Source organism: Solanum dulcamara, chromosome 1 (assembly GCF_947179165.1).
Source record: "Solanum dulcamara chromosome 1, daSolDulc1.2, whole genome shotgun sequence".
NCBI classification, from domain to species: Eukaryota; Viridiplantae; Streptophyta; class Magnoliopsida; order Solanales; family Solanaceae; genus Solanum; species Solanum dulcamara.
Window position 1 is genome coordinate 70,528,847 of NC_077237.1, and position 21,951 is coordinate 70,550,797.

Here is a 21,951-nt window from a genome sequence, read left to right on the forward strand (position 1 = left end):
GTTGTTGTGGCTTGACTACATTTTTTAATATTCTAAATGTTCGATGTCTTGATAGGAGAGTTGTTTAGGGGTTCGTTGCCTTCTTTACTTTACAATTGTTAATTATTGAAATAGAGTACTTGGTTAATTTATATTTTTCTACTCTGTAGAAATGCAAACTATGGAATGATGGAAAATATGTATAGAAGATCTCACATTATTAATGTTTGTTCTTCTAAGTACAAGGTCCTAAGTTGTAAGTAATTCTAATGTAGTACTTCAATATTTGAATGTAAATAACTCATGTTAACTTTTGACGACGATATTTTCACTAAGTTATTTAAGACACTATTTACCCTCATCAATTTCTCTTATATATATTTTGCTTAAAATAGCACAACTATTCAAGAGAGAAAATGAAGGTTTAGTATTTAACATTTTTTTTAAAAATCACGGGAAGAAAACTGGCCCTTTACTGATTATAAAAACCTAAACAGCTCAAGAAAATAAAAAACCTCGAGAAAATCTTAGATTGAAAAATTCAACAGTTATTAATTTGATTTGGTTTATAGATTTTAAAATGTGGCACAAATGGTTTGATTTGTAATTTAAAAAAATTTAAGCTAACTCAATCCATGTAACCCTTAATACTGAGTATGATCTCACATGGCGAGGTTTGAAGAGAGTGCGGTGTATGTAAACCTTACCCTTTTTTGTGTAAAATACATAGATTGATTCAGATAGACCTATTATTATATAGTTTTGATGATTTGACAAACCATGGGAGCTGGTGAGGGATGAGATATCTCAGATGAACTGAAAGACACAGCCGATAAATAGTACACCGCACACCCTACTAAAATCACAGGTCAGTAATGCACTGGGATGAGTCATTTTGCAGGGTCCAATGGCATGCCTCCAGCTATTATGTCTAACATATTTGTATACACATTTCTCAACAATTCTCGGTGGCTTTTGAATCTGAATGAGAAATACAGAAAAAGGTTTACTCTCTGAAATATAGTTTTGAAGAACATAAGGACTAGATGGAGCTATCAAGTTCTTATTTGTTTTTAGAGTCTTTTTTCATGTTCGTATTATTGTAGATATGTTACTAATCTATAAAGGAATTATATCAACTTGAGTTTCATATAAATTTGTGTCAATATAGCTAGAATAGGCTATGGAGGCATCATAAATGAACTCAGAGCCATGGGTAAACCTATCAAAACTAGCAAACAAATCTAAAAGATTTCGATGGTTTTACCAAAATCATGAGCAAGCAAGGTTGATGCTATTACTGAAGCTAAGGACCTGAAAGTTCTGACCATGGATGCTTTTATCGAAAACCTTCAAGCACATGAGATGAATAGAAGTCAAGACTCATCAAAGAAGGAAGTCTAGAAGGACAAGTCACTAGCTCTAAAAGTGACTCAAAGTGAAACCCTTGAAGAAGATGAAGATATGGCCTATCTAACTCGCAGATTTTAGAAAATTGTGAAAAATCATGGAGGTTTCATGAAAAGGGGTAACACCAGTAGAGCTACTAATGCCACAAATCTGTGTCATAAGTGTGGAAAATCAGGGTATTTCATTAGAGATTTCCCTATGCACAAGATGGACTACAAGGAGTATGTCAAAGATGAGGTGATAAAGACAAAAGGAGGGACCAGGTCCTAGATAAAAAAAGAAGAAAAGTTGTTGCAGACTATGTAGTGAAGAAAGCTTTGTTGTTTGGGGAAATACCTCAAGCGATTCTTAATAGTCCGAACGCCCTCAAGATGCATCCATTCTTGCAGTCAAGGATGATGAAAATGTGTTTGATTCAATGTTTACTTTCATGGAAAAGTCTGATGATGAAGAAGTTGATGAAGAGGTAACCCTTTCTGACTTTAAACAGAATTCACATGTTTATTCTATTTAAAGATTGAGAAGTCTAAAAGTTGTTTTGATTGGCTCAATTACTGAGTTAACCAATAAAAAAGATTTGATGAATAACAAATTAGACATTTTTCAAAATGAAAAGGTGGCTCTGATTTCTCAAATGTCAGAAATGAAATAACAAATGATGGTTCTAGAAGCTGAAAATCTAAAGCTTAAAGAAGAGCTTAAGCTGTTGAATAAAAGTTGGTCCTGATTAAACTGAACAAGTTACTCAAATGGACCACCTTCTTAAAATTGCTTGCAAATCTTACTAATCAGGGTAACTGTCACGCCCCGAGAGGGTACCCTAGACGTAATCGGCACTTGAAAGCCATTTCTGACCATCAAGCGAACCACCTAACTCAATCATTCCGTCATTCAGTCATATTCGCTCAAAGGAAGGCTCAATTATAACATGCTATTTACAATATGGGGGCCGAAGGCCAAACATGTTTAACTCAACAAAATAAGTATAATAGGACTCCTCAAAATAACAGTTCAACCTCCCTACACTCTAGTCTATGAAGCCTCTATCAAAGTCTAAAAGGTGCCAATGACAAGTCCATGGCTACCAACAATCAAAATAAGGGAAACGACAACAAAACTGTAGAAGAAGGCTCAATATCCTTCGGGAACTAGGAGGACTCACCAACTAGCGGGAAGTGTATGTGGATCTTCAACGGAGCGATGGTTGATGATCTCTAGTACCTGTCTCTGATCATGAAACGATGCAGGCCAACTGGCGTCAATACATGGAATGTACGAGTATGTAAAATGGCCGGATGAAACAAACATCAAGGAAACATTACCATTAACTCAGGGTCTCAACTCATACATACATGACAACTCACTCAAGTGTCCTAAGTCTAACAAGAATAGTTTAGATGGGACTAACTCATAAGCCACTCAACTCAACTGACTCGGAGCACTATCAAGACCTAAATGGGAATTTCTCTTATCCGACAACCATCACCTATGAGCCAGTGATAGTACAACAATCAGAAGTGGTTGCCACATTCGTCCATACCTTGCCAGGGCATGAATGCCTCCCTAATCAGGGATACCATCGATTAGTCAAGTCCTATTATTTTAAGACAAATAAATGGGAAACATCCGACTTTAATGGTTCGATCCCATGGGAAGTATCCGACTTTAACGGTTCCATCCCTACCTACGTTGGCGGCGTAGTTCCTGAGGTTCGAGTACGGACTATACTCTCACCCGCCTCGGTGCTCGATACTACTCCCATGACTCTATGCTCATAAGACACCCTCCAATCATCTCAAACAAGCCCTCACGGCTAGTTTCATGTGGGACATTGCCAACTCATCAACTCTATTCTCATTTCAACTCAATTAAGTCATAATGGCAAGTTCCATTTAGGACCTCGTCCACTCGTCAATTCTATCTTCCAATTAACTCAATCAAGCCTCATTTAGGTAAGCATTTATGATATCTCCTCAAGAATCATCACAACTCTATGACTTTAGCTCAACAACACAAGTAGAATAACACATTTAAGGAAATTGAATTAAGCAACATAATCACATGGCTAAAGAGATCACCAAAACATAATAACAGGTCATCTCTATCAACTCATACTAACATGAAGGTTTTAGGAACTTCTTATCTCAACAACATCAACACATATAGCATCAAATAAATAGGGGACAAAACTTATTCAAACCTAAACCATACCAAGAAACTCTATTTTCATGGACATCTAACCTTAAAGCACGGGTAGGGCACATGGGTGGACTCAACCCATGTTTTGGATAGCCTTAGATACTTTAGTGAAGACTTGAAGAAAACCTTGTGGTTGGGTCTTCAATGGAGAACTCAAACCTTGAAGCTCTTGGAACTCTTCTTGTTGGAGGAGGATTTGGAGAGGAAGAAGAAGAGAGAAAAAGAGAAGAACTCCTAGGGCTTTTTAGAGAGAGAGTGGGGGCTGAAAAAAATGATCTCAAAATAGTCTAGGGTGATACATATATAATTTGGGTAAGTTCCCAAATTGCCCCTTCTCAAAAGTTCTGAAAAATAGGCAAAATTGCACCTAGCGCGATAGTGGCGCATCGCGCCATTGCAGCGCCAGATTGATTATGTCTAAAACCTGCACACCTCACAGTGGCGCACCGCGCTAGAGACCAAACTACTGAGGTATGTTTCTGGCGCGATAGTGGCGCATCGTGCCCTTACAGCGCCAAGGCCAATATTTTGTGGGTTCTGGAAATTGGCTTGAAAAACCCTGTACACCTTTTAGTGGCGTACTGCGCTAGAGCCCAAACTACTGAGGCATGTTTCTAGCGTGATAGTGGCGCGTCGCGCCACTGCGGCGCTAAGCCCAGTTTTCCAGCAATTGCAACCCAGGCCTGAAAATCTCTACTGTGCTAGTTCATCTTAGGATCATCAAATCTTTTGACTCAGAACTCCAAAAATTACATTCATGGTGGCGTTGGAAAGAAGACTCGACGACCTTTAATTTGATGGGTCGTGGGCCACCCAGATTGTCATCTTTCAAAATATAAGATCGTTAGAAGTCGAACCCTTATATGAACTCATCCTAAAACTTAGCCACGACGAATCTTTTGGACTTAGCTTGGTCCTAGGGGTCTTTCGTGACCCCACATCACCTCTATAACTTCTCAATTTCTCAAGGACCCATCTTAACTCCTAAAAATACTCCATAATACTCGAGTTTGACCCTACCCAAATACAATAAGGGTCCGAATCTTAGGGAAAAATTTTGAGAGGTGTTACATTTTCCCCCCTTGGGATCATTCGTCCTCGAATAACGAGTAACCAAGAATGGACTTGAGGGGCAAATCACAATCAAGAATTTAGTCATTCAATCAATCAAATTCTTAAACAATTATCAATCAAGACTCAAAAGGCACAAATGAATTCAAGTCAAGGAAATGGGCATTACCTTCAACATTCTCGTCAGTAGGCACGAATAGATGTAGATATTTAGATTTCATGGATTCCTCCACTTCCCATGTGGCTTCCTCAACAAATTGGTTCCTCCACAGGACTTTGACTAAGGCAACCTCTTTGTTCCTCAACTTGCGAATTTATCGATCAAGAATTTGGACCGAAACCTCTTCATAAGACAAGATATTCTTAATTCCAACGCTATCAATGGGGACTACCAATGAGGGATCGCCCAAGAACTTCTTCAACATCGAAATGTGGAACACCGAATGAATAGAGGCTAGCTCTGAAGGTAACTCCAACTCATAGGCAACACTCCCAATCCGCCTCAAAATCTGGTAAGGACCAATATATCGAGGACTGAGCTTCTATTTCCTTCCAAACCTCATGACACCCTTCATGGGTGACACTTTCAAATATACCCAATCACCCACCTCAAACTCCAAGTCTCTCCTCCTCACATCGGTGTAAGATTTTTGGTGGCTTTGGGCTGTCTTTAGCCTATCTTGGATAACTCTCACCTTCTTTATGGCTTGGTGAACAAAGTAAGGCCCAATCAACTCAATCTCACCAACTTCAAACCACCCAATGGGCGATCTACACCTCCTCCCATACAAAGCTTCATAAGGAGCCATTTGGATGCTTGCATGATAGCTATTGTTATATGCAAACTCTATGAGAGGTAAGTGATCATCCCAATTTCTCTTGAAGTCAAGCACACATGCCCTCAACATATCTTCTAATATCTGAATGGTGCGCTCTGCTTGGCCATCTGTCTGGGGATGGAAGGCTGTACTTAAGTTCACCTTCGAACCTAATCCCTTCTGAAAGGATTTCCAAAATTAGGAAGTGAATTGGGCTCCTCTGTCTGAGATGATAGACAAAGGGACCCCATGCAATCTGACGATCTCCTGTATGTACAACTTTACATAATCTCCTGCGGTGTCAGTAGTCTTAACCGCCAAAAAGTGAGCTAATTTTGTCATTCTATCCATAATCACCCAAATGGAATCGTGTCTCTTTCGGGACCTCGGCAAGCCTGTAATAAAGTCTATGTTGATCATCTCCCACTTCCATTATGGAATTTCTATGTTTTGGTCTAAAACATATGGCCTTTGATGCTCAACCTTCATCTGTTGGCAATTCGGGCACTTGGAATCAAATTCCGCAATATCCTTCTTCATCCCACTCCACCAATAGATTTCCCTCAAGTCATGATACATTTTTGTGGAGCCTGGATGAATAGAGTATCTGGAACTATGCATTTCGGCCATAATCCTCTCTCGAATATCATCGACATCAGGTACACACAATCTACTTTGGTACCTCAACACACCATCTCCCCCTTTGGTAAAAACCATCACCCCTTATTTATGAACAACTTCTTTCAACCGGAGGAGGATGGGATCCTGATCTTATTTCTCCTTTACCTCTGCTACAAGTGAGGACGTAGCCCCATCTCAAACGTTTACTCCACCTTCATTTTTCTCTTCGAGTCGAACTCCCAATCGGGCTAATCGATGTACCTCCTTCGCCAATTCTCTCCTTCCCTCTTCTACATGGGCAGTGCTACCCATAGACAACCTGCTAAGACCATCAGCAACAACATTAGCTTTACCAGGATGGTAGAGGATGCTCATGTCGTAGTCCTTGAGTAGCTCAAGCCATATCCTTTGCCTCAGGTTGAGTTCTTTCTGGCTGAAGACATATTGTAAGCTCTTGTGATCGGTGAATACGTCAACATGCACTCCATACAAGTAGTGGCGCCAGATTTTATGCATGAATACTACAGCCGCCAGCTCAAGGTCATGAGTTGGATAATTCCTCTCATGAACCTTAAGATGTCTCGAAGCATAGTCTATCACCTTCCCCATTTCCATCAACACACAACCCAAACCAATTCTGGATGCATCACAGTAGACCACAAAGCCTTCTATTCCATCGGGCAAGGTCAGGACATAAGCAGTGGTTAGCTTGGTCTTCAATTTCTGGAAACTCTCCTCACAAGCATCGGACCATTGGAACTTAGCCTTCTTTTGAGTCAGCTTAGTCAATAGTGATTATATGGATGAGAATCCCTCTACAAACCTTTGATAATAGCCAGCCAGACCCAAGAAGCTTCTTATCTCTGTCGGGGATGTAGGTCTGGGACAATTCTTCACAACTTCAATCTTCTGGGCGTCAACCTGAATACCGTCTCCAGATACAATGTGGCCTAAGAAGGCCACTGATGCAAGCTAAAATTCACATTTAGAGAACTTTGCATACAATACCTGGTCTCTCAAGGTTTGTAAAATGACTCTAAGATGATAGGCGTGCTCCTCTTCATTCTTGGAGTAGACCAAAATATCATCTATGAATACAATCACAAATATATCAAGATATGGTTTAAACACTCGGTTCATGAGATCTATGAAAGCTGCGGGGGCATTAGTCAACCCGAAGGACATGACCAAAAATTTGAAATGGCCATAATAAGTCCGAAACGTTGTTTTTGGGATATCACACTTCCTCACCTTCAATTGATGGTAGCCAGATCTCAAGTCTATCTTTGAGAAGCAAGTGGCACCCTAAAGTTGATCGAATAATTCATCTATTTTGGGGAGAGGGTATTTGTTCTTTACGGTGACCTTATTCAGCTGCCTGTAGTCAATACACATTCTAAGGGACCCATCCTTCTTTCGCACGAATAGGACTGGAGTACCTCATGGTGAGACACTCGGCCTAATGAATCCCTTATCTAACAAGTCCTTCAACTGCTCCTTCAACTCCTTCAACTCAGCTGGAGCCATTCTATAGGGAGGAATTGAGATAGGCTGGATATTAGGAAGAACATAAATCCCAAAGTCGATCTCTCTATCAAGAGGGACTCCAGGCAGATCTTCAGGAAAAACATCCAGAAACTCGTTGACAAATCGGAACCGACTCAAGGGATGGGGACTCAATACTGTCATCTTTCACTCGAACAATGTGATAAACATAGCCTTTTGAGATTAGCTTCCTGTCCCAAAGGTATGAAATAAACTTACCCTTTGGCATAATAGGACTACCCCTCCACTCTATGACAGCTTCATTTGGGAATTTGATCTTAACAATTCGAGTTCTACAATCAATAGAGGCATAACAGACATAAAGCCAGTCCATGCCAAGGATCACATCGAAATCAACCATGTCCAACTCAACCAAGTTAGCCAAGGTATCCCTGTGATGAATTGACACTGTGAAATCTCTATAGACTCTCTCAGCTAAGACAGAATCACCCACAGGAGTGGTTACACTGAAAGGCTTAAGAAGATATTCAAGAACTTTATCGAATTTACTAGCCATATAAAGAGTCACAAAAGATAGGGTGGCACCCGGATCCATCAACACATAACAATCAAGAGAAGATACTCGAATTATACCCTTCACGACGTTTGGAGAGTTCTCTTGATCTTGGCGACTACCCATGGCATACAAGCGGTTTGTACCTCCATTCATACCTGAAGTAGTGCCTCTCTGGTTACCCCTAGTCGGTGGTGCGGTGTCAGAATGCTGGACTCTGTTTCCCTTTGTCGGTCACTCCCTCTGAAAATAGTCTATTTGGCCGCATTTATAACAACTAACCCTTCCTGCTCTGCATTCTCCCAAGTAGAGCCTACCACACTTGCCGCATGGTGGCTTCTCTCTCAAGCCTTGACTTATGCTGGCCTAGGATTAAGAACCCTATGGTCTGAGGTTCTGGCAACTCTATCCCTACCGATCATACCTGTTCTGCGGCATAGAAGCACTGGTGGTAGATGAGGCATAGTTGGAAGGCCTCTTCTGGAAGAAGGACCTGTTGCCCTTATTTTGCCTCTGTTCACTCTCATGGCCCACTGATTTTACCTTCTTGCTCATGTGCTCTTCTCTGTCTATTCTTTTCTCATCTTCTACCTGTTGAGCATACACCATTAATCTAGAAATATCCATATCCGAGATCAACAATGCTGCTTTGCACTCCTTCTTCACATGCCTCCCTAATCTGGAGACGAACTTCCTCATCTTTGACCTCATATCTGGGATCATTTCTAGAGCATACCTGGATAGCTGGATGAACTTCAGGCCATACTACTTAACAGTCATACCCTCATGTCTCAAATTCAAAAATTCCTCCACTTTCGCTTCCCTCAACTCTCGGGGAAAGAAGTGGTCAAGAAAGGCTCCCTAAAATTCATCCCACCAGGTTCAACATCCTCACCTCTACCTTGCTCCCATTGGTTATACCAAATATTTTCCACATCTTTGAGTTGATAAGACACCAACTCAACCCCCTCAATTTCCGTAGCATGCATAGCTTTCAGAATTTTCCATATCTTGTCAATAAAGTTTTAAGGGTCTTCATCAACCTTAGAACCCGTGAATGCCGGCGGATTCATTCTCAGAAAGTCTCAAATTCTGGCGGCAGTAGACGGCTCTTGGGAACTAGAGCTAAGAGTCCGCAAACTTTGGTTACCATTTCGGGCAGCCATTAATTGCGTGAGCATTACAATCGCCCCTCTAAATTCTGCCTCTAACGTGGGTGCAGATGGAGTAGCAGGCACTTAGGGCGCCTCCGCATACCTCGCAGGTCGGCCTCTAGCCCTTGCTGAGCGTACCTCAGACTGGGGCATCTCTATATTATCGGCATTCCTTTGGCTAGCAGTACGTTTTGAAGGCATTATCTGTAATGTATAAACACACGAATTAGAAGGGAAGTTTCATAGAGTTTAACTCCATTGCACAAATTCAGAGTATGAAAGAGGAGAAAGAATTCCTAATGTCCTATAGCCTCCTTCTTATAAGTGTGGTGCACAACACACCCATAAACAAGACTCTATTAGACACGGATTTATAGACTCCCTAGGACACTTAAACTCTGGGCTCTGATACCATATTTGTCACCCCCGAGAGGGTACCCTAGACGTGACCGGCACTTGAAAGACATTTCTGACCATCAAGCGAACCACCTAACTCAATCATTACGTCATTCAGTCATATACGCTCAAAGTAAGGCTCAATTATAACATGCTATTTACAATATGGGGGCCGAAGGCCAAGTATGTTTAACTCAATAAAATAAGTATAATAGGACTCCTCAAAATAATAGTTCAACCTCCCTACACTCTAGTCTATGAAGCCTCTATCAAAGTCTAAAAGGTGCCAATGACAAGTCCATGGCTACCAACAATCAAAATAAGGGAAATGACAACAAAACTGTAGAAGAAGGCTCAATATCCTTCGAGAACTAGGAGGACTCACCAACTAGCGGGAAGTGTATGTGGATCTTCAACGGAGCGATGGTTGATGATCTCTAGTACCTGTCTCTGCATCATGAAACAATATAGGCCAACTGGCGTCAATACATGGAATGTACGAGTATGTAAAATGGCCGGATGAAACAAACATCAAGGAAACATTACCATTAACTCAGGGTCTTAACTCATACATACATGACAACTCACTCAAGTGTCCTAAGTCTAACAAGAATAGTTTAGACGGGACTAACTCATAAACCACTCAACTCAACTAACTCGGAGCACTATCAAGACCTAAATGGGAGTTTCTCTTATCCGACAACCATCACCTATGAGCCGATGATAGTACAACAATCAGACGTTGTAGCCACGTCCATCCATACCTTGCCAGGGCATGAACGCCTCCCTAATAATGGATACCATCAATTAGTCAATTTCTATCATTTCAAGACAAATAAATGGGAAACATCTGACTTTAACGGATCGATCCCATGGGAAGCATCCGACTTTAATGGTTCCATCCCTACCTACGTTGGGAGTGTAGTTCCTGGGGTTCGAGTACGGACTATACTCTTACCCTCCTCAATGCTCGATACTTCTCTCATGACTCTATGCTCATAAGACTCCCTCTAATCATCTCAAACAATCCCTCACGACTAGTTTCATGTGGGACATTGCCAACTCATCAACTCTATTCTCATTTCAACTCAATTAAGTCATAATGGCAGTTCCATTTAGGACCTCATCCACTCGTCAATTCTATCTTCCAATTAACTCAATCAAGCCTCATTTAGGTAAGAATTTATGATATCTCCTCAAGACTCATCATAACTCTATGACTTTATCTCAACAACACAAGTAGAATAACACATTTAAGGAAATTGACTTAAGCAATATAATCGCATGGCTAAAGAGATCAACAAAACATAATAATAGGTCATCTCCATCAACTCATACTAACATGAAGGTTTTAGGAACTTCTTAGCTCAACCACATCAACACATATAGCATCAAATAAATAGGGGAAAAAACTCATTCAAACCTAAACCATATCAAGAAACTCTATTTTCATGGACATCTAACCTTAAAGCAAGGGTAGGGCACATGGGTGGACTCAACTCATGTTTTGGATAGCCTTACATACCTTAGTGAAGACTTGAAGAAAACCTTGTGGTTGGGTCTTCAATGGAGAACTCAATCCTTGAAGCTCTTGGAACTCTTCTTATTGGAGGAGGATTTGGAGAGGAAGAAGAAGAGAGAAAGAGAGAAGAACTCCTAGGGCTTTTTAGAGAGAGAGTGGGGGCTGAAAAAATGATCTCAAAATAGTCTAGGGTGATACGTATATAATTTGAGTAAGTTCCCAAATTGTCCCTTCTCAAAAGTTATAAAAAATAGGCAAAAATACACCTGGCTCGATAGTGGCGCATCACGCTATTGCAGCTCCAGGCTGATTACGCCTAAAACCTGCACACCTCGCAGTGGCGCACCGCACCAGAGACCAAACTACTGAGGCATGTTTCTGGTGCGATAGTGGCGCATCGCGCCCTTACAGCGCCAAGGCCAATATTTTGTGGGTTCTGGAAATTGGCTTAAAAAACCATGCACACCTTTTAGTAGCGCACTGTGCTAGAGCCCAAACTACTGAGGCATGTTTCTGGCATGATAGTGGTGCATCGCGCCACTGTTGCGCTAAGCCCAATTTTCTAACAATTGCAACCCAGGCCTGAAAATCTTTACTGTGCTAGTTCATTTTAAGATCGTCATATCTTTTGACTCTGAACTCCAAAAATTATATTCTTGGTGGCGTTGGAAAGAAGACTCGATGACCTTTAATTTGATGGGTCGTGGGCCACCCAGATTGTCATATTTCAAAACATAGGATCATTAGAAGTCGACCCCTCATATGAACTCATCCTAAAACTTTGCCACGATGAATCTTTTGGACTTAGCTTGGTCCTAGGGGTCCTTCGTGACCCCACATCACCTCTAGCACTTCTCAATTTCTCAAGGACTTGTCTTAACTCCTGCAAATGCTCCATAATACTCGAGTTCAACCCTACCCGAATACAAAAAAGGTCTGAATCTTAGGGAAAAATTTTGAGGGGTGTTACAGTAACAATGGTGGAAGGGGTCTATGAAGCTTGAAAATTAGTCCTCCTTATAACCCTCATAGAAAGTATGTGTCAGTGTCTGATAATCTCCTACATATTCATCGTAGCCGCAATGGTCATATGAAGAAGGAGTGTCCATCTTTGAAAAGAACTGAAGAAAATTTTTCAAACTATTCCTAGCAGAAAGTCAGACAGAATAAGGGACCTAGTCCTAGTTCTGGTTCTTTCCATAGTATGAGAAACTTACTCTACCGGACAAGAAATTCTCTTATTATGCTTCTATCTATTTACTAGGGACTCAAATTAAAATGACTTCCCAAATCTAACAACTAATCTATGTCGCAGAGAAGTGGAGAAAGTAGAAGTCAATGTTGGTTTATGGATAGTGGATGCTCAAAGCATATGACTGGAAAGATTAAAAACTTCATCTCACTCAAAAAACTTCAGGGTGGAGGTGTCTCATTTGGAAATGGCAAGAAAGGGTACATTCTGGGAGTAGGGAGAATTGGAAAATCTCTTAAGCACTCCATTGAGAATGTATATTATGTGAATAGACTGAAGTATAGTCTCCTCAATGTTTCACAAATATGTGATAAAGGAAATGAGGTCAAATTTTTATCAGAAATATGCATTGTTACAAATATGACTTCAAAAAAAGTAATCCTAACTGCAAGAAGGTGCAAAGATATGCATGTTGCTTACCTGGATACTATCCAAGGAGATGATCTCACTTGTCTCAATGCCCAAAGTGAGAATGCAGATTTGTGGCATGTGAGACTTGGTCATGTGAGTTCTTCACAGTTAAACAAGCTTGTATCCAAGGACCTGGTCCGTAGATTGCCAAAATTAAAATTCACTAATGACAAGGTGTATGATGCTTGTGTCAAAGGAAAGCAGAATAGATCATTCAAATCAAAGAAGCAAGTGAGTACAACAAGACCTCTTGAGCTGATTCATATGAATTTGTGTAGTCTGGTAAAAATTCAAAGTAGAGGTGGAAAGAAATATTTACTAGTAATTATGGATAATTATTCTAGATATACTTGGACCATGTTTTTAAGGTTCAAAGATGAAACATATGAGGTGCTGATGATATATGCCAAAATGATTCAGACGAATCTAAACAATAAAATTGAAGGATCAGGTCTGATCATGGAATAGAGTTTGAAAATGCCAAACTTGATAACTTTTGTGCTGAAAATGGGATTTATCATAAGTTTTCATCTCGAAGAATACCTTAGAAAAATGATGTTGTTGAGAGGAAGAATAGAACACTGGTTGATATTTCCAGAACTATACTCATTGATTCAAATCTTCCAAATAATTTCAGGGCTAAAGATGTTAGCACAACTTGTTATGTGACGAATAGATGTTTGATCAGGTCTATTCTGAACAAAATTCCTTATGAGCTTCTCAATAATAGGAAGCCTAAGTTGAGTTATTTAAGGGCTTTCGGATGTAAATAATGTGTTCTAAATAATGAAAAAGATGATTTTGGAAAGTTTGATCCTAAAAGTGACGAAGGAGTGTTTGTGGGATACTCCTCCTCAAGTAAATCTTACAGAGTTTACAATAAGAGGACATTGTTAATTGAAGAAAGTGTTCGTGTGATCTTTAATGAAAATGGTGATATCAAGGATCTAAAGAACAGAGATGATGATAAGATTGAAGAACTACTACAGATTCTAAGAGATAGTCTGAATGAAACACAAACTGAAAAACTCAAGATCTAGATGTAACCAGAACTAGTGAAAGGAGTCAATGAAGATGTTGAACCTGAGAAAGGACTTGGTTTGTTCGACAATATTGCACTAGAGGATGTCGTTCACCCTGAGAATGAAGGTTCTGAGAATGAAGATGAAGAATCAGATCAACAACCTCAACCCTTAACATCTCAATCAGGATGGAAATATAAAACTTCTCATCCGCTTAATAACCTAATTTCTCGTTTAAATTCTGAAATGCAAACTAGGTCCAAAACTAGAATTCTAGTTGCATTCTTAGCATTTATATCAAGCATTAAGAACAAAAACATCAAGAAAGCCTTGAAGGATGTTGATTGGCTGACTTGGTGGGTTTTCAAGAATAAATTAGATGAACATAGTACTATTACTAGGAATAAATCAAGACTGGTGGTGCAGAGATATAACCAAAAAGAGGGCATAGACTATGATGAAACCTTTTCTCCTTTGGGAAGAATGGAAGGTATCAGAATTCTCATTGCCTTTGCCGCTTTTATGAAGTTCAAATTATTTCAAATGGATGTGAAAAGTACATTTCTGAATGGTTATCTGAAGGAAGAAGTCTATGTAAAGTAACCCTCTGGTTTTGAGGATATTAACCATCCAAATCATGTTCTCAAATTGGACAAAGCTCTGTATGGACTGAAACAAGCTCCTAGAGCTTGGTATGAAAGATTGTCAAAAATATTTCTGGATAATGGGTTCAAACGAGGAAAGATTAACAACACCATGTTTTTGAAGTCAAGAGGCAAGAAGCTTCTCATTATTCAAGTCTATGTTGATGACATAATTTTTGGAGAAACCTCTGAAGCTTTGTGTGAAGAGTTTGTTGCTTTGATAAGGAGTGAATTTGAAATAAGTATGATGGGAGAATTGAGTTTCTTCTTGGGATTACAAATCAGGCAAACTCCAAATGGTACTTCTATTTGCCAAGAAAAGTACATCAAGGAGCTACTCAAGAAGTTTCACATGATGGATGCAGAACCTATTAATACTCCTTAGGCACGAATTCAAAACTTGATACAGATGGACATGATCCAACTGTAAATAAAATTAAGCATGCCAAATGGGTCGATGGACCTAATGGCCAGCCCATTAAGGGCCCCATACTGGTTAGCACAAACAAGTAGCCAACCTATATTTTTAACGTAATGGGCTGATCCGGTCCATTTTTTGTCTTTTTTCGGTAAGACCGACCCGATAAGGGATCAGTAGCCGGCCCACCAGTCCACTAGCTCGGACCAGCCCAGTTTAAAAAACAATTAATTTCAAATTATTTCCGTTGGGCCCAACGACCACTTTCTGAAAAGTGGCCAAAATTGTCATTTAAAAAAATTATTAATCAAATGTTTTTCTATAAATACCTACAATATTTAATTATGTTTTCCCACCAACAATCATTTAATTATCTCAATTTATCAATTCTCTCTTAGAGTGATATAAATTTTTTATTATTTTTTGCAATTAACAACATCAAGTAGAAGTTTTCAACTTTCGAGTGTTTAACATTTCATCAATTTTACGATTCTTTATTTGATTTTGGTAATTTGGTATAATCGTTCCTTCTCTTACGTTTATTTAGTAAATTAATTCTAGTTTATTTAAATATTTAATTTTTGTGTTTATAATTTTTATTAGTTTAATTTGCATAATGGATAGATTAAAAAATATAGGTAAAAGTGTTAAAATTTTGTCTCCCGATAAAGGTAGTGATAGTAAGAAAAAAATGTTTTCAGTCGAGGTAGTACAAATAGAAATTATTCTCGTATGCCTGAATCACCACCTAGTGAATTTAGAAAAAATGGTGTAGGTGCACATGATATGAATGAAAATGAATATAAAAAAACTTATGATATAAAAGAACCAAATGAATTTGAACTAGAAATAGAACAAGATAATAATGATGATGAGGATGTTACACCAGCTAGTCCTGATGTAGATATAGGAAATGCTCAATCTAGAACTGCTAATCTTCCTTCACGGCCTGTAAAAGAAAGAAAAAATCTAGTTTAGTATGGTATTATTTTGAATGCATAGCCGGAACAACTAAAGTTCAATGTAAAAATTGTCAATCAATTTTCGAGCATACAACAGGGGATAATAAAGGTGGGACGGGTTACTTGACTAGACATCTAGATAATTTTCATACTGGTTGGAGAGAAAAAATAGGGGGTGCTACTGGGCTAGTTCAAGGTAGAATAAACTCACAGATCAAAAAATTAACGGGGACCTATAATTAAATATGTGACTGTGAAGAGATAGCGAAAATGATAGATGTGAGTTGTCTACCTTTTTTCATTTGCTTCTTCTAATGCTTTTATTCATTATATACAATCAATTTATAATCTCATGTTTAATGGTATTCTTAGATGTACTTGTAGATCAGATATTTTTAGATTTCATGGACAATATGCATATTATTTATGTTGGTTATTAACAAATCTTTCATGTAGAGTTTCACTTACTTCTGATTTTGGTCGTGCTATAAATAAAAATGATTATTTAACTGTTTCTTGTCATTGGATAAATAATGATTTTATCATGCAAAAATGTATTTTAGCATTTCAATATGATGAAGATCGAAAACATAATGCACAATTTATTTCTGATTCTATATCAATGGTTACAAAATATTATGGTCTTCAACAAAAAGTTTTATGTATTTCTTATGATAATGCATCTAACAACACCGCTGCTATTAATTCTTTGACAACTAAGCTTCCCCCCTCCCCTTTTGAAGATATTTTTATATTAGATGTATTTTTCATATATATATATATATAATTTAATTGTAAAAGATGGACTTTATTTTTTTGAGCCAACAATTGAAAAAATTAAGCATGCAGTTAGTTTTATTTAAGGAAATAATAGAAAAGCTAGACTTAAAGAATTTAAAAGAAAATGCAAGGAAAATAATCTTAGATCAAGATTAATGCTAGAAGAAATTGAGAGTAGGTGAAATTCTGCTTATGATTTTTTAAAAAACTTGCAATATTTATAAAGCTCGTACAACTACAACTTTTAATTAATATGCATAAAAATTTTCCGAAGTCATGTTGAAAGAATCTGATTGGACTAAAATTAATGATGTTGTTATGTTTTTAGAAAAAAAAATTATTTTGCTATTCTTGAATTTTTCGGTGCTTATTATCCTACTATTTCTAATATTTTAGCTTATTTAGCTAAAATTTTTGTATTGCTTATGGAATATAAAAAGAAAGATGATTATAAAGAAGCTGTCACTGAAATGATAGAAAAATTAAAAAAAATATTTTTTTCCTATTCCTCTATTTATTTAATTGGTGCTATGTTAAATTCATATATAAAATTTAATACTATGTTTAAATGTGTTCACCTTATATATAATTCTATAGAAATTGAAAAGAGATGAAACACCTAGTATGTCTAAGGCGATGAGTGATACAAATGATCATATTCAAATATTATATAATCATTATATCGATTTACTTGATAATGTTATTCCTAGTCATACTGTTCCTCTATCTCATCCTTTTTACGAGCCATTATCTTCTAAAAGACAAGCACATGATATGTCTGCACATGGTTTTTCTAATTTATCTATTTGAAATAGAATACAACTTATATCACAACGGAGCATAAATCAAAACGAGCTTAATTATTATTTGAGACAAGCTCTAGAGACCTATGATGAAAATAGCGTCACTACACTGGAATGGTGGAAGAACAATAAAAACAATATTCAGTATTATCAACCATGGCTAGGGATGTGCTAAATGTTCCAATGTCAACTGTTCCATCGGATGATGCATTTAGTCAAGGAAGACAGCAGATCGAAGACAATCGACACTCTTTGGGGAGCAATGCCATAAATATTTTAGTTTGCCTCAGAGATTAGATTAGATCAGAGCGTAGAAATAAAGGAAGAACAGAAGATACAGAAGAAGAAGAAGAAGAAGAAGAACTTGAAGAAGCAATGTTAATTGGAGATCCTTCAGCACAAGTTAGTCCAAATTACGAATTGATTGATTTTAAAAATTATGAGCTAATTCCTATTAATGCTAATACAGATGAATCGAAGAAAATGATTCAAAATATGTAAAAATTACAATTTATTATATACAACTAATTTTAAGTTTGTAACTTGTATGTTTTGAATTTTATCAATATATTAATAAAGTCAAAGATTCATTGAGTCTTTGCATTTCTTAATTTTTCCCTATAAATTTTGTATGATTTTTTTTTATTTTACATAGTCATATATTGAAAATTAAATATGTAGTCATTATAAAGATTTCAATATAATGTAAGTATATTATTATAATAGATCATATATTGTGAGTATATTTATTATAGATTGTAAGTATATATAATATATAATGTAAGTATATTATTATAATAGATAATATATTGTGAATATATTAGATATATATTGTAAGTATATATAATACAATGTAAGTATGTTATTATAATAGATAGTATATTGTGAATATATTAGATATACATTGTAGGTATATATAATATAATGTAAGTATATTATTATAATAGATAATATATTGTGAATATATTAGATATATATTGTAAGTATATATAATACAATGTAAGTATGTTATTATAATAGATAGTATATTGTGAATATATTAGATATACATTGTAGGTATATATAATATAATGTAAGTATATTAATAGATAGTATATTGTCAGTATATTTGTTATACATTGTAATTACATATAATATATAATGTATATATATTATTATAATAGATGGTATAATGTAAATATATTATTATAATAGATAATATATTGTGAGTATATTAGATATACATTGTAAGTATATATAATACAATATAAGTGTATTATTATAATAGATAGTATATTGTGAGTATATTTGTTATACATTGTAAGTATATATAATAGATAATGTAAGTATATTATTACAATAGATGGTATAATGTAGGTATATTTAAAATTGGAAATAAGTTATTTAATTTTGAGTTTTTCATGTGTTCTTTCGTTAAAATTAAGGGTGAATTTATACCAAAGTATAATGAGAAGAGTATATTTGACCCTTTAGTATAACAGGAGAGATGTATTTAGCCCGAAAGTGTAACGAGTGATACATTTAAACTATTTTTAATAGTATAGAGGTATATTTGACCCTTTCCCAATCCAAAATGTAAAGAAACTAGAAGAAAACTACCCTTAAGAATTCTCGATTCCTTAAAAACATGTAACCCAAAATTAATTAAATGCGAACCAAGCGGTCTCCATGGGATGATTACAAGTACTTATAATAATGAAAGAATATAAGAAAAAATTAGATTACTAGTCCTTTATTTGGGATGGATTAAACATAGATAATGATTGGAAATGAGAGGTTACATTCTCCTTGGTTAAGCAAAATCTAAAAATTCTTAATGCCAACTAGTTTTGTAGTGTCAACTTTATCAGTTATGTAGTTAAAATTAAAATCTGAGACTTGGACAATAATTTACAATTGCCATTCAAGTTGTTCCCCAAAAACGATCTGAAGAATGAAAATAGTAACAGTCCTCCTATTTAATACTACTAAGCTTTGTTACATTAAAAAAAGAGAAAGACAAAAAGGGGGAAAAAAATCTGTACCAATATCTCTAAAGAATTACTCACAACAAACAAACTGCAACCAAAACTAAAGCTGACCAAAGCAAGCTTCCAAGAGATGAAAATTTGTTGCTATTTGATCTTACAACACTTGCCCTGTTGAGTGTTGAAATGTGTTGCACTGTTTTTGTTGGCTCTGTTTTGGAGTCCCCACAATGTCCAATCCCTGAATCCAACAATGTTTCTAGATCATCTCCAAGACCATTTTCTTTATTATAACAAAGCCCTTCATTATTTGAAAGCTTCATTTTCCTTCTCATTCTCCAAACCATGTCTCTCTTAAATGGGATAGGACCACTCAACATGTTATTATTTAGCCTGAGCTCACTTACGCTATTAAAATTACCAAAACTCGATGGGATCGAGCCATTTAATTTGTTCCCATCAAGATGAAGGACTCGAATTTTAGGCAACCGGCCTAGTGAATTTGGTATTGGACCTTGAAGGTTCATATTGGATAACCCTAAAATCATCAAGTCCTTGAAACCATCGAATACGTTATCTGGTAAAGTAGCTGAGTCCATTGGATTACCATTGAGCACTAAGGTTTGTAGAAAATTCAATTTCTTGAGTGAAATTGGGAATGGACCTGTTAGACTATTGTGGCTTAAATCCATAAGGATGAGGTCGTTTAAGTTATTGATCGAATCGGGTACTGAACCGGAGAGGCAATTGCGGCTCAGGTCTAGCTTTATAAGCGAATGACTACCCATGAGTGTGGATGGAATTGAACCCACAAGGTGATTTTGGTTGAGGTCCAGCACATTTAACTGAGGTAAGGTTAAACTCGGAATTGAACCGGTTAGTTTGTTGTCACTCAAATCTAACGACCTCAAACCGGTGATCCGATTCATAGAAATCGGTATTGAACCGTTAAGATTGTTTCTGTGAAGATCAAGGACCCTCAAACTGGTTAGGTTACCCAATTCATTAGGAATGGGCTCTGTGAACCCATTTTCCCTTAAAACCAGTGTCTGTAAAGTGGGCCCTAATTGGCCTAGAAATGCTGGAATGGGCTGAGGATTGTTACTGAAGCAACGATAGAAGAATAAAGTCCGAAGGTGTGGAAGTTTCGTAATTGAAGGTGAAATGAAAGAATGAGTCGAGTCACACGTAGGAAATGCTGTGTCATCGGACAATGCTCCGAAGGAAAGTGACACAACATGGTACACATTGTCATTGTCCGGCATGCACTCGATGCCATGCCATCGACCGCGACAAACATCGGGGATATCGGTGGCCCAATCGTTGCCCGTGGCCCTCATAATGTCGTAAACTGCTTCTTGTTCACGGGGATCGGTTCGTGCACGATTATTATTCATAGAGAAGCCAGTTTGTGGAGCATCAACTAGAGCTGAAGGTGCACCGGAATCCGACATTATAACGGTGAATGACCAGCCTAGAGGAAAGAAGGGAAGAGCTAGTAGTAGAGCTATTTGAATTGAGAGAAAAGGGGTCATGTTGGAAACAAAAGAGTGTAATTGGAAAATGAATGAAGTGAAAAACTTGCCTGTATTTCTAAGGGTCTTTATAAGTGACATGATATTTATGGCAATCACCAGGTTGGGGTGTGTGATAAGTGAATGAAAATTGGTGGGTGCATAAATTTAGGTAGGATAATTATGGATTCACGAGTATGAGGAGGAGATGAAATAAATGCAGAGTTTATGTTGTTAATGAGCATTTATCACTGTCACGGGGTTTGAGCCTGCTTCTGCGTCAGCCAGTATAGGCCCACATACAAGTAGACTTGAGCTCCATCAAAGGATGAGTTTTTGGCCGAAACTCTCAACTTATCGAACACGAAATGACTCGTGGTGTCTTAAAAGTGTTTTGTCTTCACTTATTAGAATTTTTAAAAGATGATCTCAATTTGAAAAAATTCATTAGGAAGTGCTTACGTTGCTCGTTAGAAATTGTTGGGAAAAAGCACTGACTAATTTATTTTTCTTTCAGATTGTCTTCAAGCAGAAAATATTAGAGAAATAACAATATAAAGATTTAACGTGGAAAGCTCTCCAATTGGAGAAAAACCACGGGTCTCTCAGAAAATATATTCACTATATAGAATTATTACATCATACAATGCATAGTATTTTTTTCACATACCCCAATTCCTAAAATATTATTCTCAAAGAGATCTTTAAGAAAATTATCTCTACACCTCTCCTCTAATATACAAGAAACTGAATTTTTGGTGGTGTCCTAAATCAAATGAGTAAATCGTATTTTATAAGTACAAAAAACAATAACTTATTTCTAATCCTTCGATGTGGGAGATTTGCCATTTTTGACTTTTCAACTATTTCTTCTTTTTCAAACCAAAACTAATAAATCTCCACCTTTAAAAAAGAAGGAAAAAATTAACTTGTTGGCCTTTACAGTTGT

At 37.0% G+C, this 21,951-nt stretch overlaps 1 protein-coding gene across 1 annotated transcript; it reads right to left on the reverse strand.

Annotated features, from left to right (window-relative positions):
• Window positions 1-19,448: 19,448 nt before the first annotated feature.
• LOC129888683 (protein TOO MANY MOUTHS) lies at window positions 19,449-21,130 on the reverse strand. The gene has a single exon (XM_055963652.1). The coding sequence runs from the start codon at window positions 21,102-21,104 to the stop codon at window positions 19,566-19,568; it is 1,539 nt and encodes a 512-aa protein (XP_055819627.1). The 5' UTR covers window positions 21,105-21,130; the 3' UTR covers window positions 19,449-19,565.
• Window positions 21,131-21,951: the final 821 nt, after the last annotated feature.

Excerpts from the sequence above, each read along its gene's own strand:
- LOC129888683 (XM_055963652.1), bottom strand. The coding sequence starts at position 21,104 with ATGTCACTTATAAAGACCCTTAGAAATACAGGCAAGTTTTTCACTTCA.